Source organism: Mesocricetus auratus, unplaced genomic scaffold, assembly GCF_017639785.1.
Source record: "Mesocricetus auratus isolate SY011 unplaced genomic scaffold, BCM_Maur_2.0 Super-Scaffold_2245, whole genome shotgun sequence".
NCBI classification, from domain to species: Eukaryota; Metazoa; Chordata; class Mammalia; order Rodentia; family Cricetidae; genus Mesocricetus; species Mesocricetus auratus.
In genome coordinates, this window is record NW_024429180.1 from 43,164,318 (window position 1) to 43,177,979 (window position 13,662).

At 45.1% G+C, this 13,662-nt stretch overlaps 1 protein-coding gene across 1 annotated transcript in view; it reads left to right on the forward strand.

The window, feature by feature from the left end:
* Nucleotides 1-485: 485 nt before the first annotated feature.
* Nucleotides 486-13,662, forward strand: part of Tnfsf11 (TNF superfamily member 11) — a 33,021-nt gene continuing 19,844 nt past the window's right edge. Inside the window, exons 1-2 of the mRNA XM_005070940.3 lie at nucleotides 486-889; nucleotides 10,089-10,256. Of these exons, the coding sequence (XP_005070997.1) occupies nucleotides 668-889; nucleotides 10,089-10,256 (390 nt within the window). The 5' untranslated portion in view covers nucleotides 486-667. The remainder of the gene's footprint in view (nucleotides 890-10,088; nucleotides 10,257-13,662) is intronic.

Here is a 13,662-nt window from a genome sequence, read left to right on the forward strand (position 1 = left end):
ATCCACCCCACTTCCCTCTCTTACAGGACGCTATAGGCTCATTGCAGCACCATTCAAACCTGCCTCATGTAGTCAATTTTAAGAGAGAGGGAGGGACTTCGGCGGGAGTTCTAGAATTTCCCCCAAGTCTTCCCAATATCCCGGGAGGCTATATTTGGAAGCACAGCAGAGGCCAAACCTCAGGATCCTTGAGGAAGGCCTCATCTGAAATTTTGAGTGGTGGGCAGGAAAGGGCTTCGGAGGAGTTCACTGACATTAACACTCTAAGTCCTACAGAGGAAACTGAGGCCCAGTGATGCAAGCTGAGGATGGGCAAGCTGAGGGAGCCAGGAACCACTGGACCCACCCACAGCCTCCACCTCAAGGGGCCCTTCTGGGGAGGGAGGAGGTTGGTTGATGAGAGTGAGGAAGAGGGGGAGGGTGAAGGAAAGGAAGGAGGACTCAAGTGGGTGTGGAAGAGGCAGCCTCCCTGGGGCTGATTGGCTCTCCAGGCCAGCCCTCTCCACGAGGTTTATAAGGGTTAGGGCTGCCCTGGGTACCCTGCCCTCTTTCCCGCACCCGGGGGAGTCACTGCCAGGACCTCGGTGAATCCGTCCTTAGTGGCTGGAGGCCGAGGAAGGGACAGAGCGATCGCAGAGCAGGGCGCCCGAGTAACGGGCGCCGCGCCATGCGCCGGGCCAGCCGAGACTACGGCAAGTACCTGCGCGGCTCGGAGGAGATGGGCGGCTGTCCCGGCGCCCCGCACGAGGGTGCGCTGCACCCAGCACCTTCAGCATCCGCCCCGCCGCCGCCCCCCGCTGCCTCCAGATCCATGTTCCTGGGCCTCCTGGGGCTGGGGCTGGGCCAGGTGGTCTGCAGTGTCGCTCTTTTCCTGTACTTCCGAGCGCAGGTGAGTGGCTGCCTTCCCTGTTCCATTCCCTGCGGGTTCTCTGCCCGTCTGGCTCCTGGGCTGGACTCCTGGGATCTTGCCTATTCCGGAGGGGAAAGCGGCTCTGCAAGGAAGGGCACTTGGGGGCCTCCAGCCATGCTCACCCGCGCCTCCTCCCCTCAGCGCACCGCACCACGCAGAAGTTGAGCTACTCTGGTTCTAGTAGACGTTGGGTTTGAATTTCCCCCCCAGAAGCAGCATTGGCTGCTCCCCTCTTGTGCAAATGATCTTACGTTTTCTCCCCACCTGGCATTTCTCACTTGGAATTAAAAAAACAACTTTAACCCATTTAGGGAAAAAGCGAGTGCTTTTCTTATGCTAGCTGACCTGTGGCTGCCTGGCTTTTCTGGCAGGCTGGGAACCCAGTGAGAGGGTGTCAATAGTCATTGGAGCACCTGGGGGTGACACTCCTGTCTCCAGATTCTCAGAGTGACAGTGCTACCAAATATACCCCGGTCCCAGCGCTGGGGCTCTGCGACTTATCTGGATGGAGCTCCGGCTCTGAGGGTGAAGGGACAGCCCCACTGTGCCTGCCGGTGAGGCGAGGTACAAGGAGGAAGGAAGATGTGTGTGTGTGTGTGTGTGTGTGTGTGTGTGTGTGTGTGTGTGTGTGTGTGTGTGTGCAGCCTGGCTGCAATCTAGTCAGTAACCAACCTTTGAAGAGAGGAAGAAGCTCCACGCTGAACTGCGGGGAGATGGTAGAGAGAGGAAGGGGTAAATTTGTAATATTATGCTTTCTGGTGGTTTGTGCTCCTGTGTTTTCTTGGAAATTGCAGAGCAGTTGGTTGGATTCATTCAAACACTCTTGTCTGATGCTATGAACTCTTTCTCAGAGGAAGTGGGGGGCTGACTGTGCATATTTTTATGGGAAAAGAAAGTTGGGTTTGGACTTCGTTTGTTTCCAGAATCAAAGGTGATTACTAATCCAAACTGGATGCATTACAATGTGCTATCGCCTGGGCTGCATAGTTTTCTTTTGTTTTTTGTTTATGTTTTTGTTTTATTTTTGACACGTGCCAAAGTCTGTTCTAGGCTTTGTTAAATATTCAGATCTACTGGTTTGCAGTTTACAGCACTGCTGTGGTTACCCTCTAATGCAAAAATAGAAAGACCATAAACCAATACTTCTGCAAACATGTGTTAATAATCACACGTGTCACCTGTTGAGATTTTCCTCCTCAGACAAGGTTCAGGTGCTTTGATTGTGATATGAATCACACAAAAACATATGAAAGTGAGCACACATTTTCCCTTTGTTGGGGTATAGGGAATCAATGAGGAATGACTTATCTGTTGTTTTCTGTCATCTGTTTATGCATGAATTGTTTTAAGGCATGCAAATGGAGACTCTGTATGTGCACTCTCTACGCCTTTGAGTGTGTGTGTGTGTGGGGGGGGAGCCAGGGGACAGGGTATGCTTCCAATAAAAGGATATTATAGGTCTTTGCAAAGAGATTTTAGGCCTGAAGATGCAGTAGTCTCAGTGTCCTTTTTTTTTCCTCCCTAGTTAGGGTCATAGCATCTTTTCCCAGTAGTGATGGTGAAGGGAGCACTGAGCTCAGAAAGAAGTGTGGAGTGAGCACCTTCTAGGGACCCTTAGCTGGCCAGGAACCCTGGGACTTGGCATGGTTGTGGGGGAAGGAGTCACCAGCAAGGCTCCTGAAGGAATTCTATGATGGTGGGGTGGCCTAAGATGTCTGTCACCCTAATGGTATGGTCACCTTCCATCATACAATAGTGTTGATGGCCCAAGAGTAATAATGAAAAGTTTTCCCAAAGTAAACACATGAGAGAGCCAGCTGAGCCAGATGATTTTTCTTTGAGAAGTTAATGCCATCAGATTTCTGAGTACAACTTTCCCTCTTTTTCTTCCCTCCCTCCCTCCCTCCCTCCCTCCTTCTCTCCCTCCCTCCCTCCTTCTCTCCCTCCCTCCCTCCTTCTCTCCCTCCCTCCCTCCTTCTCTCCCTCCCTCCCTCCCTCCCTCCCTCCCTCCCTCCCTCCTTCTCTCCCTCCCTCCCTCCTTCTCTCCCTCCCTCCCTAGCTAGGGTCTCATGTAGCCCAGGCTGACCTCAAACTTGTCATGTAGCCAAGGATATACAGCTCCCAAGCGCTAGGACTGCAGACTTGCACTGCTATATCTGGTTTATGTGGTGCAGTGCTGGGATTAAATGCACAGAGCTTTGTGTGTGCTCCGCAAACACGTCCCTAAGTGTACCATACCTCTAGTCCCCAATCGCTACAGAGATCCAGTCTCTCTAAGACTTTGTGTGTGCTCCGCAAACACGTCCCTAAGTGTACCATACCTCTAGTCCCCAATCGCTACAGAGATCCAGTCTCTCTAAGACTTTGTGTGTGCTCCGCAAACACGTCCCTAAGTGTACCATACCTCTAGTCCCCAATCGCTACAGAGATCCAATCTCTCTAAGACTTTGTGTGTGCTTAGCAAACACTTCCCTAAGTGTACCATACCTCTAGTCCCCAATCGCTACAGAGATCCAGTCTCTCTAAGACTTTGTGTGTGCTTAGCAAACACTTCCCTAAGTGCACCATACCTCAAGTCCCCAATCACTACGAAGATCCAGTCTCTCTAAAACTTACTGGAAATATTTTAGTCATTATTGTGAACCCAGGTCTGTAGCTACATGTTAAAAAGGTTGTCTCCATCACTAGTGTAGTTGGATTAGGAAAAAACTCATTTATTTAAGTATTCTGATTGCATCTCACTGAGTGTGGTATCCATACTTGATACCTAAGGGAATGCTAATCGTTTAAGAGATACATTAAAAAACCCTTACACAAATGCTGTGATGTCTGGAAAACATTCCAAAATAATTGATAGAAATATTGCAGGTGTAGTTATATATATACAAGTTATAACTTGTATATAAAGCATGGTTTCTGGTCATGCATGAATAATTGTTGAAGGTGGGTTCTGGCACACAAGGGCTCAATCTACAATTCTTTACTTTTATGTATTTTGAAAACCTTCTTTTTATACTTTTAGGTATTGGTATCAAATAGTGAATAGTTTTAGTTTTTTAAAATTATAGTAAGTTTTAAAGTTCTGGATGAAATAGTTGGTATTTCTGAATGCATTTGAATAAAAATGAAATCATCTAGTATCAATTTAAGATAAACAATTTAGATTTATCCTAGTTTAAAGATAGTGGACAGAAATAATATAAATTCTCTGAAGTGGGAAGGTTGGAGGTTCAAGGCCAGCCTAGACTAAAAACAAACAAACAAAAATTAAAGACAAAACCCAAACCAAGTCCTACTTGTGTTTAAGTAATTAGCAATGAAAGATCACCCCATGTGCTTCTGATTGCCCATGCCTGTGCCTTCATTTAAAAAAGACCTAGATTCAGTGGAGACTGCCCTTCTCCCACCAGGCTGCCAAAGGGAAAATGGCATGTGCTATGTATTTACTATACACTTTGATTTTCAAAGAAAAGCATTTCTAAAATGATGCTTGTAAAGTTTTGTGTGTGTGTGTGTGTGTGTCTGTGTATACTGTGTATGTTTGGCGTGTGTACATGTGGTGAGTCTTTGTAATGTGCATTTGTGTGGGGTGTGTGTGGTATATGTGTGTATGCGGTATGTGTGTTTGTTTGTGGTGTGGTGTGTGTGGTGTTTGTGGTGTGCACATGTGGTATATATGTGTATTTGGTGTGTAGTGGTGTGTGTGGTATGTAGGTTGTATGTGTGTGTTTGTATATATGTGTTGTGTGCATTATGGTATGTGTGTTTGATGTGTGTGTATGGTGTGGTGTGTGTGATATATGTGTGTATGTGTTGTGTATGTGGTATTATGTGTGTGTTTGGTGTGGTGTATGGTATATGAATGTGCATGTTGTATGTGTGTGTTCTGTTTGTGGTATGTGGTATATGTGTGTGTTCTGTGTGTGTGTTGTATGTGTGTGTGTGTCTGTTGTGTGTTTATTGTGTGTGTGTCTGTTGTGTGTTTATTGTGTGTGTGTGTGTTGTATGTGTGTGTGTGTCTGTTGTGTGTTTATTGTGTGTGTGTGTGGTGTGTGTGTGTGTGTGTGTGTGTTGTGTGTGTAGGGTAACCACACTCATGCTTGGAGTTTAGCCGAAAGGTAAGCTCCGGAGCACGGGAGCTGCCTTTGCTTTTAAGCCCTGTTCCCTCCTCTGTGCACGTGGCAGCCTCCCTGGCTGCTTCTCACCCAGGACAGCAGCCACTACTGCAAATCTAATGTTGAGGTGGGCAGGCAGCTTGTTTGAAAAACCGATAAGGAAGCAGCCCAAATGTCAAGCATCCTGCCTCACTTAACCCTATGAAAGAATGATTGGTTTCAAGGAAGTTCACACACACAAACAAAATTCATTTCCTAGCCACAGCATCATCTGATCATCTGATAGGTGTATTTTCAAAGTCGTGTGTGTGTGTGTGTGTGTGTGTGTGTGTGTGTGTGTGTGTGTGTGTGTGTAATACTGGGGATAGGCCCCATGGCCTCCAGTATATGCTTGCTTTCCCAGCCCTAACCATCCATTTAAAATCACTCGTTAGCGTTTGCAGGCACACATGTAGGTGTGACTCACTGTAACTCAGTTTGCTGTGTCTTTTGTGGAATGTCAGCTGATGTGCCTTCCAGGAAGACAGGTGCCCTTTTCTTCAATCCCCACCGCTACCCCCAGCATCTAACACAGTGCCTGATATACTTCATCAGCTGAAAGGTCTTTCAAATGATTTGCCACCCTACACATCTTTCCATTCTAATTTACACTTATGCAAGTATCTAGTAGCTAAAATAGCACTTTCAACCTTGCCAGTCCTCTATCCATATGGCTGTGGGGTGGGAGCACCATCCATTTGGTCGCTCTGAGCACTTTTGCTGTTTCCCCACCAACCTTACTCTGGAGCCGAGCCGCTTTCCTCCGAGCCCCTCACCTGTGTGCCTGCTCTTGTACCTCTCGAGCTTCTTGTCTTTCTTTCGCCTGGGCCCCTGAAGGGGAAGGCACGTCTGGTCACAGACACACAGCGGATTTCTAACGTGTCATCCTTAAGGAAACAGATAAGTGGACAATTCAAAGTTAATTTTGCCGTGTAACCAGGATTTCCTTTGTTGCAGTAATTGATGAGGTTTGGAGATGTGAGTAGTGTGGTTCAAGTGCCTTTTTGAAGTATTTGAAGAAAGATTCAACAATTGAATTTAACTTGGGCATGTGATAAAATTGACTGAGAAGGCTAAGTGAAGTCTGGTCACTGGCATTTTCTCTTTCTTCCTATCTCTCTCTCTCTCTCTCTCTCTCTCTCTCTCTCTCTCTCTCGCTCCCTCCCTCCCTTCCTTTCCTCCCTCTCTCCACTTCTTCTTTCTTCCTCTTCCTTTCTTTTTTGAGAGAAAGAGCAGTCTTTGCATGCCACTGTTCTGTGGTCTTATTTTTATTTTTATTAATTTTTATGGTTAGCACACAAACCAATGAGTTTCATTACATAGCTTTGATTTACATATTTCCCTAATGGCTAACAAGGTTGAATGCTTTTCTTGTACCTATTGAACACACACACACACACACACACACACACACACGCACGCATGCACGCACACACACCAATCTTTTTTTATATTACATACCAATCCTAGTTTTCTCCCCCTCCTCTCCTCCCACTCTCCCCACTTTCCCCCCACCTCACCCCCATCTACTCCTCAGAGAGGGTGAGGCCTCTAATGGGGAGTCAACAAAATCTGTCACTTAACGATGAGTATGCCCTTGTTTTTATTTGTGCCAAGCCATGGACTGTTATTAGCACTGCTGTGCTAAGTACTGAATGTTGACAAGGGCACATTTTAATATGAAGTTGTGTATCTGACACTTTAAAGTTTCACTTGTTGGGGTTTAATACTGAGAAAACGGCCTTGGATAGAGTTACAGTTAACCTCCCCTTGAGTTCATGCTGGTGACTTGAGTATTGACAGTGCTGGGACCCGCTGCTTCTGTTATAGAAGACCTTCAGTTTGTCTGTAGAATGCAGGAGAAATGAAGTTTGTTTAGGGTCTCCAGGCATTTCCTAATGTCTCCTGGTCCCTTCAGCTCTCGTCTGGTAGTAAACCATTACAGAATCCTGGTTTCCTGAACCCAGACCTTTATGGCAAGTGCCCAGACTTGTCTGGTTTTATAAGATGCTTATTGACTTAAAGGAGTCTTTTTCAAAAGTCTGATAGAGGGAATCATAGGTTAGAAGACAGATCAGGCACCAGTGTGACCTCTAGTGATCTAAAGAGATGACACCAATTGGCAAGCTAAGCAATAGTGGAGAGACCACCTCGAATGCCCATTCCTGATAGTGAACTTGACGTCTATAACCATACTGGAGCCTTCATCCAGTGACTGATGGAAGCAGAGGCAAACACACACAATTAAGCACTGAACTGAACCCAAGGAACCCAGTGACAGAGAGAGAGGAGCGATGAACAAATTGGCAAAGAATGGACAGGCAAAACCAGCAGAGACAGCTGATCTGAACAGCTCTTGGACTCCAGACTGACAGCTGGGAGGCCAGCATGGAACTGATCCATACCCCCCTGAATGTGAGAGTCAGTGAGGAGGCCTGGGCAACCTATGGGGCCCTGAGCAGTGGATCAGTGTTTATCCCTGGAATACAAACAGACATCGTTTGTCCATAACACAAAGAGGGATGCTCTCTCAGCCTGGACTCTTAGGAGTGCCTGGACCCTACCCAGAGTGAAATGACACACTCTAGATATCCCCTATGTGGAAGGAATTGGCAATAGGGTGGGAGGATGGGGGGGAATGGAGGGGTGCGGGAGGGAGAGGTAACTGGAATTGACATGTAAAACAAGCTATTTAAAATTAAAATAATAAAAAAAGAATTGTCCACATTTAAAAAAAAAGTCTGATTGAGCTGGGTACAGTAGTACACACCTTTAATCTCAGGACTAAGGAGTCAGAATCCGAGACAAAATGGTCTCTGTGGCTTCCAGACTGCTCTGGCAGCCATAGAGAGTTCCAGGACTGCCAGTGAGACTCTTGTATAAAAATTTTTTAAAAAGGAGGGGGGGAGGGTGGATTAACAGCTGCCCTTCAGTGAAAACTCACACTCAATGATTTGTACTAATTGTTCCAAAGAAAATAAATGAAATAAATACACATTGCAAATAATTTTGTTTCATGGTAGAATCTCATCCATGTTTACAGGTTATTCTTATATATTTTAGGACTTTAATATTTATTTGTGTGTGTGTGTGTGTGTGTGTGTGTGTGTGTGTATGTGTGTGTATGCCACATGTATGCAGGCACTTCCAGAGTCCAGAAAGGGGGCAGATCTCTTGGAGCTGGAGTCACAGGCAGTGGTGAGCTGCCTGACTTCAGTGCTCGGAACCAAACTCTGGCCCTCTGGAAAAGCAACAAGTTCTCTTAGCTGCTGAGTGGTCTCTCCAGCCCCAGGTCAACCATATTTGCATGCCTAGAATAATAAAGCGTACCCATGTGTGCATGTTTGGTAAAAGATGGTTTAAAGAGTTCCAGGTGTGGAGAGGGCAGCTTTAGTTTGTTCCTGAGGACTGGTTAATAAGGGCATACCTCTTGCTGATTACTTTCACCTAATTAAACTGGGGAAAGAGCAATGGTGTTATGTATGACTCTGCTTTGGTAGTTATAAGCTTATGTAATTTCGCTTTGCATTTAGTCTGCTTTTTAGCTTCTGATAAGTAGATGTTCATGAAATACTTTGACTTTTGGAAGAAAGAGGGCAAGTTAAACTGTTGTTAAAACAATCAAGGTCAGCTGGGTGCTGGTGGCACATAACTTTAATCCCAGCATTCCTGGATTTCTTCGAGTTTAAGGCCAGCATAGTCTAGGAGTGAGTTCCAGGACAGCCGTACACAGAGAGATTCTGTCTCAAACACACACACACACAACAACAACAAATCAAGCCCCCTCTTTCCCTGCTCTGCGGTTGTCAAAGCTGCTGCAGAGCCTTATGGGAGCTTGGAAAGTAGAAGGCAGGCTTCTTGAATAGCTCACGGAGAGATGCTTGGCTGGAAACCTTTTGTAAACTTAGTGTTCACTTAGTAACTCCATGGGGACAATCCTTACATTTTAGCATTTGTAGCACTTGCCCATATGGCCTGTACAAGTACCCTCTCCACCCTGATGTGAAGACATATACTAGATACTACCCTTTTGTGTTTGTAAGATCCTGGTTAAAAAGTACCAGGTAAATAGATTCTTATTGGAAAGAGAAGTTTCACCCCTGGCTTCCAGTTTTGCCTTATTAAGGTAGGCATCATGCTTTGAATCTCCAAGTGGGCTTTATCTCCATGTGTTTCTCCTAACATACAGCATGTGTCCTATTGTCCTTGCTTATGAGACAGGGCCTTACATTGTAGTCCAGGCTAGCTTGGAAATCACTATGTAGCCCAGGCTGTCCTCAGACTCACACTGATCCTTCTGCTTCAGCTTTTCAAGTCCTTAGATTATAATTGTGAACACCAATCTAGCTTGACAAGTCTTTCCTTACCTGCTTGCATCAATATGATATCCTTAATATCTTTTCTGTCTGTGAAGAAGTTCATTCCCCGTGAATCACACACATACATTTCTGTTAAGAATCTATGACATTATGTATTGTGGATGGTTGTCAGCTACTAATAAAAATGAATTAGAAGTCAGTGGGTTTGGGGCCAGGGAGACAGATTGATTGATAAAGTATTTGCCACCCAAATCCCAGTGGTGGGAAACAGACAGGAGAATCCCGAGGTCTTGCTGGTTATCCAGTTATCAATGGGTGAGCTCCAGGTTCTTCAAAGGATCCCATCTCAAAAAATTAAAGTGGCTATCTGAAAGAGAATTCTTTTGAAGTTGGTGGTGGTCAATTTCTTTCCTTCTTTGTTTGTTTCTTTTTGTTTTTCAAGTCAGTGTTTATCTGTGTAGCTGTGGCTGTCTTGGAACTCACTCTGTAGATAGAAGAAGACACCCAACATCAACTCCCGGCATCCACGTGTACATGTTAGGTGCTCACACCCACACATGCATGCATACACACTTACAGAAGAAGATGTTTGCATCAACTAGAGGGTAATTTTATTATCTGTCACTGAGGGATATAAACTCTAAGCATCATCCTTTTGTTATTGAGTCACATTTCATTAACTATGATTACTTTGATACCCCCCAGATGGATCCTAACAGGATATCAGAAGATAGCACTCACTGCATCTATAGAATTCTGAGACTCCATGAGAACACAGGCTTGCAGGACTCGACTGTGGAGAGTGGTGACACAGATGCACTACCTGACCCCTGCAGGAAGATGAAGCAGGCTTTTCACTGGGCTGTGCAAAGGGTAAGTTCGCGCCGGAGTCCTTCAGTCAAGGGTTCTTGCCAACAGTACGGTAGCTGAATATTAAGACTTGGGGAGAGCTGTTGACTCTCTTTTGTTTAATAAGTTGCTGATGAGGCTATCTGAAAGAGAATTCTTTTGAAGTTGGTGGTGGTCAATTTCTTTCCTTCTTTGTTTCTTGCTTTTTGTTTTTCAAGTCAATGTTTCTCTGTGTAGCTGTGGCTGTCTTGGAACACACTCTGTAGACCAGGCTGGCCTTGAACTCACAGACATCCGCCTGCCTCTGCCTCTGGAGTGCACCATCTCCACCTGACTTTTTCCTTTCTTTTTAAGAGGGATTTGAATGTGTATCTGGAAGGGAAATCAAATTGACTACACTTCGTGGCAATCACTTTGTTAGTTTGAATCCTTGATCTAAAAACCATGTTCTAGGTTTTCAGAACTTTCTGGCGGCTCTTTTCCATTTGCGTGTGTAGAATTCCCTGTAGCACACCTGTGGCCTGGGCTCCCATGAGGAGCCATGAAACTGGCCCTCTGCTGTCAGGTGTGGTGCGAGGCAGCTGTACATAGGAGGTGCTGTGATCGGTGAGGTGGAAATCCTGTGTCTCCTCTCCCATTTTCTGGGAGAACTGGGCAATAATAAGAGAGATGAGAATGGAGAAGGCCGGTGACAACTATGCTATCAGCCTCAGCTGAGAAACGTTTCTGCCTGTCAGGTTTTCCTGAGTAAAGCCACCTGGGAGTTCTGCTGTCTCAGTACTAATGCACTTACTGATTCCACCAAAATCTGGGTGGGAGTCCAGTGCTAAGTGCTGTGTGTGCATGTGAACCCCCCACGAGCTCTCCCAACTTCCAGCCCGCTACTTCTTACGCTGTCTCATTATCTCAGAGTAACCCTAGCATTCTCAGTGCTGTTGGGCCTTGGATTTTGTTAAGATTTACTAATTAACTGGTACAGTTCTAGCTTAGTTCTCCAGAGGGAGAGCATAGATCTGTAAGTGTGTCAGCCAAAAGTACAGGTGGGAAGAGTAAGATGTAAAACTAATTAAGGTAAAGATAACACTTTCAAGGTGAGGCTTGCTATAGTTTATTCTATTTTAGATACCACTAACTTTCATCATGTCACATCACTGAGACACTATGCTGACGAATGTGACCATCACAGATTCTACATGCACTTTAATTGCAGAGATGATTCACTAAAACTGAGTGTCATAGAGTCAGCAAAACAGATGTCACTGGAGCAAGTGTAAGAAGGCTTGTTGATTAAGCAACTATTATCTGTCTTTGTGAATACATATGTATGTAATTTATACAATATGAAATTACTTTAAATAAGTGAGCACAGTTTGGATCAGGGAAAAAAAGAACTTTGCCATTGTTAAAAGGCTGCAGCCTTTCTTGGTCGGAGGATGGAGCTTAGCAGTGGAATGATGCATGCTTAGTATGGCTGAGGCTCTGGGTTCAAGTACAGAGCGTGGCAAACTAGGATGAAGACCAGACAAGAAGAATCAGCTTGGTTGATGAAGGCACATGGTTACCATGTATGGCGGCTCACATCTGTAATCCCAAACTGAGGCAGGGGGATTGTGAGTTTGAGGTTAGCGTGGGCTGCATCGTGAGACAGTCCCTCCAGGAGGAAGAGAGGAGGGGAAGGAGGGAGGAAGAGTGAGCCTAGCCTTTAACGGCTGAGCCATCTCTCCAGCCCGAGCCTAGTCTTTTATATTAACAGATAATTATGGTTCTCACAAGGAGTGGGACTTTATTTCATTAAATTCGTACTTTGTTTGGTATGCTATAGGAGATTATGTTTTAGATAACATGGGCAACTTATAAAATCTTTTAAAAGCTCAGTGAACTATTACAATAAACCAGTGTACATTGGTATAATATAGACATTATTGTAGAAACCAGCGTGTGTTAGAGGCAGAAGAACCAGGCTCTTCCTAGGCTTGGTCTTTAGGAAGGAGACGAATTCTACCCAGACCTTGGCATTACAGTTAACCAGCAGCATCCATATGGTACAACTGTGGACCCAGGCATTTCTCCATGCCTTTTTTCTTAGACCCGAGAATTTACTCTTTATCCTGGTCAAATGAATGGTTCACCAAACATATTATCCTTTGATGAAAGTTGCTGGTTAATGTGACATCTGTGATATTTGCCGAGTAGTCAGATTTCTAATTCGTCTTGGCAATGCTAAAAATAGGATGGGTGTAGCAGGCATTCTGGAAGTAGGCTTACATCTTAACTTTAGTTCTAACAGATATTGAGTGAACCCATAAAGCAGTTCGTGTGTAGCTGCCATCAGTATTGAGAGATCAGCCCATGCAGTGGTAACACATACCAGACATGAGTGCAATATCACATTATAGGCATGCAGAAAGTGATGTTTACCCAGGTCATTGTGGTCAGACAAGTAATCTTGTTTTTCCCTCCTTTTTTGTTTGTGGCTAGGTTTTCTTGGCCTTTTTTCCCCTTTAGCACAGAACTCTGAAAGCCTCCTACTGGTCCGGCTCTACCAACCGCAATTTATAAAGTCTATCATAACAGTCTATGACAACAAGAAAAACACTAGTACAAATGTGGTGTCTGATGTGTAAAGCGATGCCTGTTTTCAATTTTGGCATCCTTCCTGGGCTCTGCCTGGCCAGCCGGGCTTGGACAGAGTGGTGAGTTCAGGGCTTACCCAGGATTGCTGTGTGTGGCAGGGAGAATGCTCACCCTAGATCTTCTGTCTGGACTCTGTGGATAGACATCTGTTTCTGGGTCTGGTAAATATGCTGAGCCCTCAAGGATGTTACTCCACCTGCCTTCACTGTGCCAGGTTGTTGATTTCACACCGGGACATTTTTACAGAAAAAACTGCCCGAAATTTGCCTGATATCAAAGGAAGAGACCAATAGATGTCACCTGGCTATCTGTCTGCAAGGAGGTACCCTGTGCCTTGGAGGGGGTAGGAAGAAGCAAAAGGCCTTATGGCTATTTTTTTAATTAATTAATTAATTAATTAAATCCATACGGTATTTTGCCTTCATGTATGTCTCTGTACCACATGAAGGTGTGCCTGGGACCTTGCTGTGTTGGTGCTGGGAATTGAATTTGGGTCCTCTGGAAGGGCAGTATCAGTGTTCTTAACCGCTGAGTCATCTCTCCAGGCCCTGTACTTGTTTATCATATTAGCTTTTAAAAGCTAGACTTTAAATTGTGAAGTGTGTGTGTGTGTGTGTGTGTGTGTGTGTGTGTGTGTGTGTGTATAAGTGGGCTCACCCCTGCTTGTGAGTATAGAGGTATAGAGGCTGGAGGTTGACATCAGCTATCTTCCTCTATTGAGCTCCACCTAGTTTGTTTTATGTTGAGACAGAGTACCTCATAGAATGTGGGGCTTGCTCATTTGGTGAGACTGGCT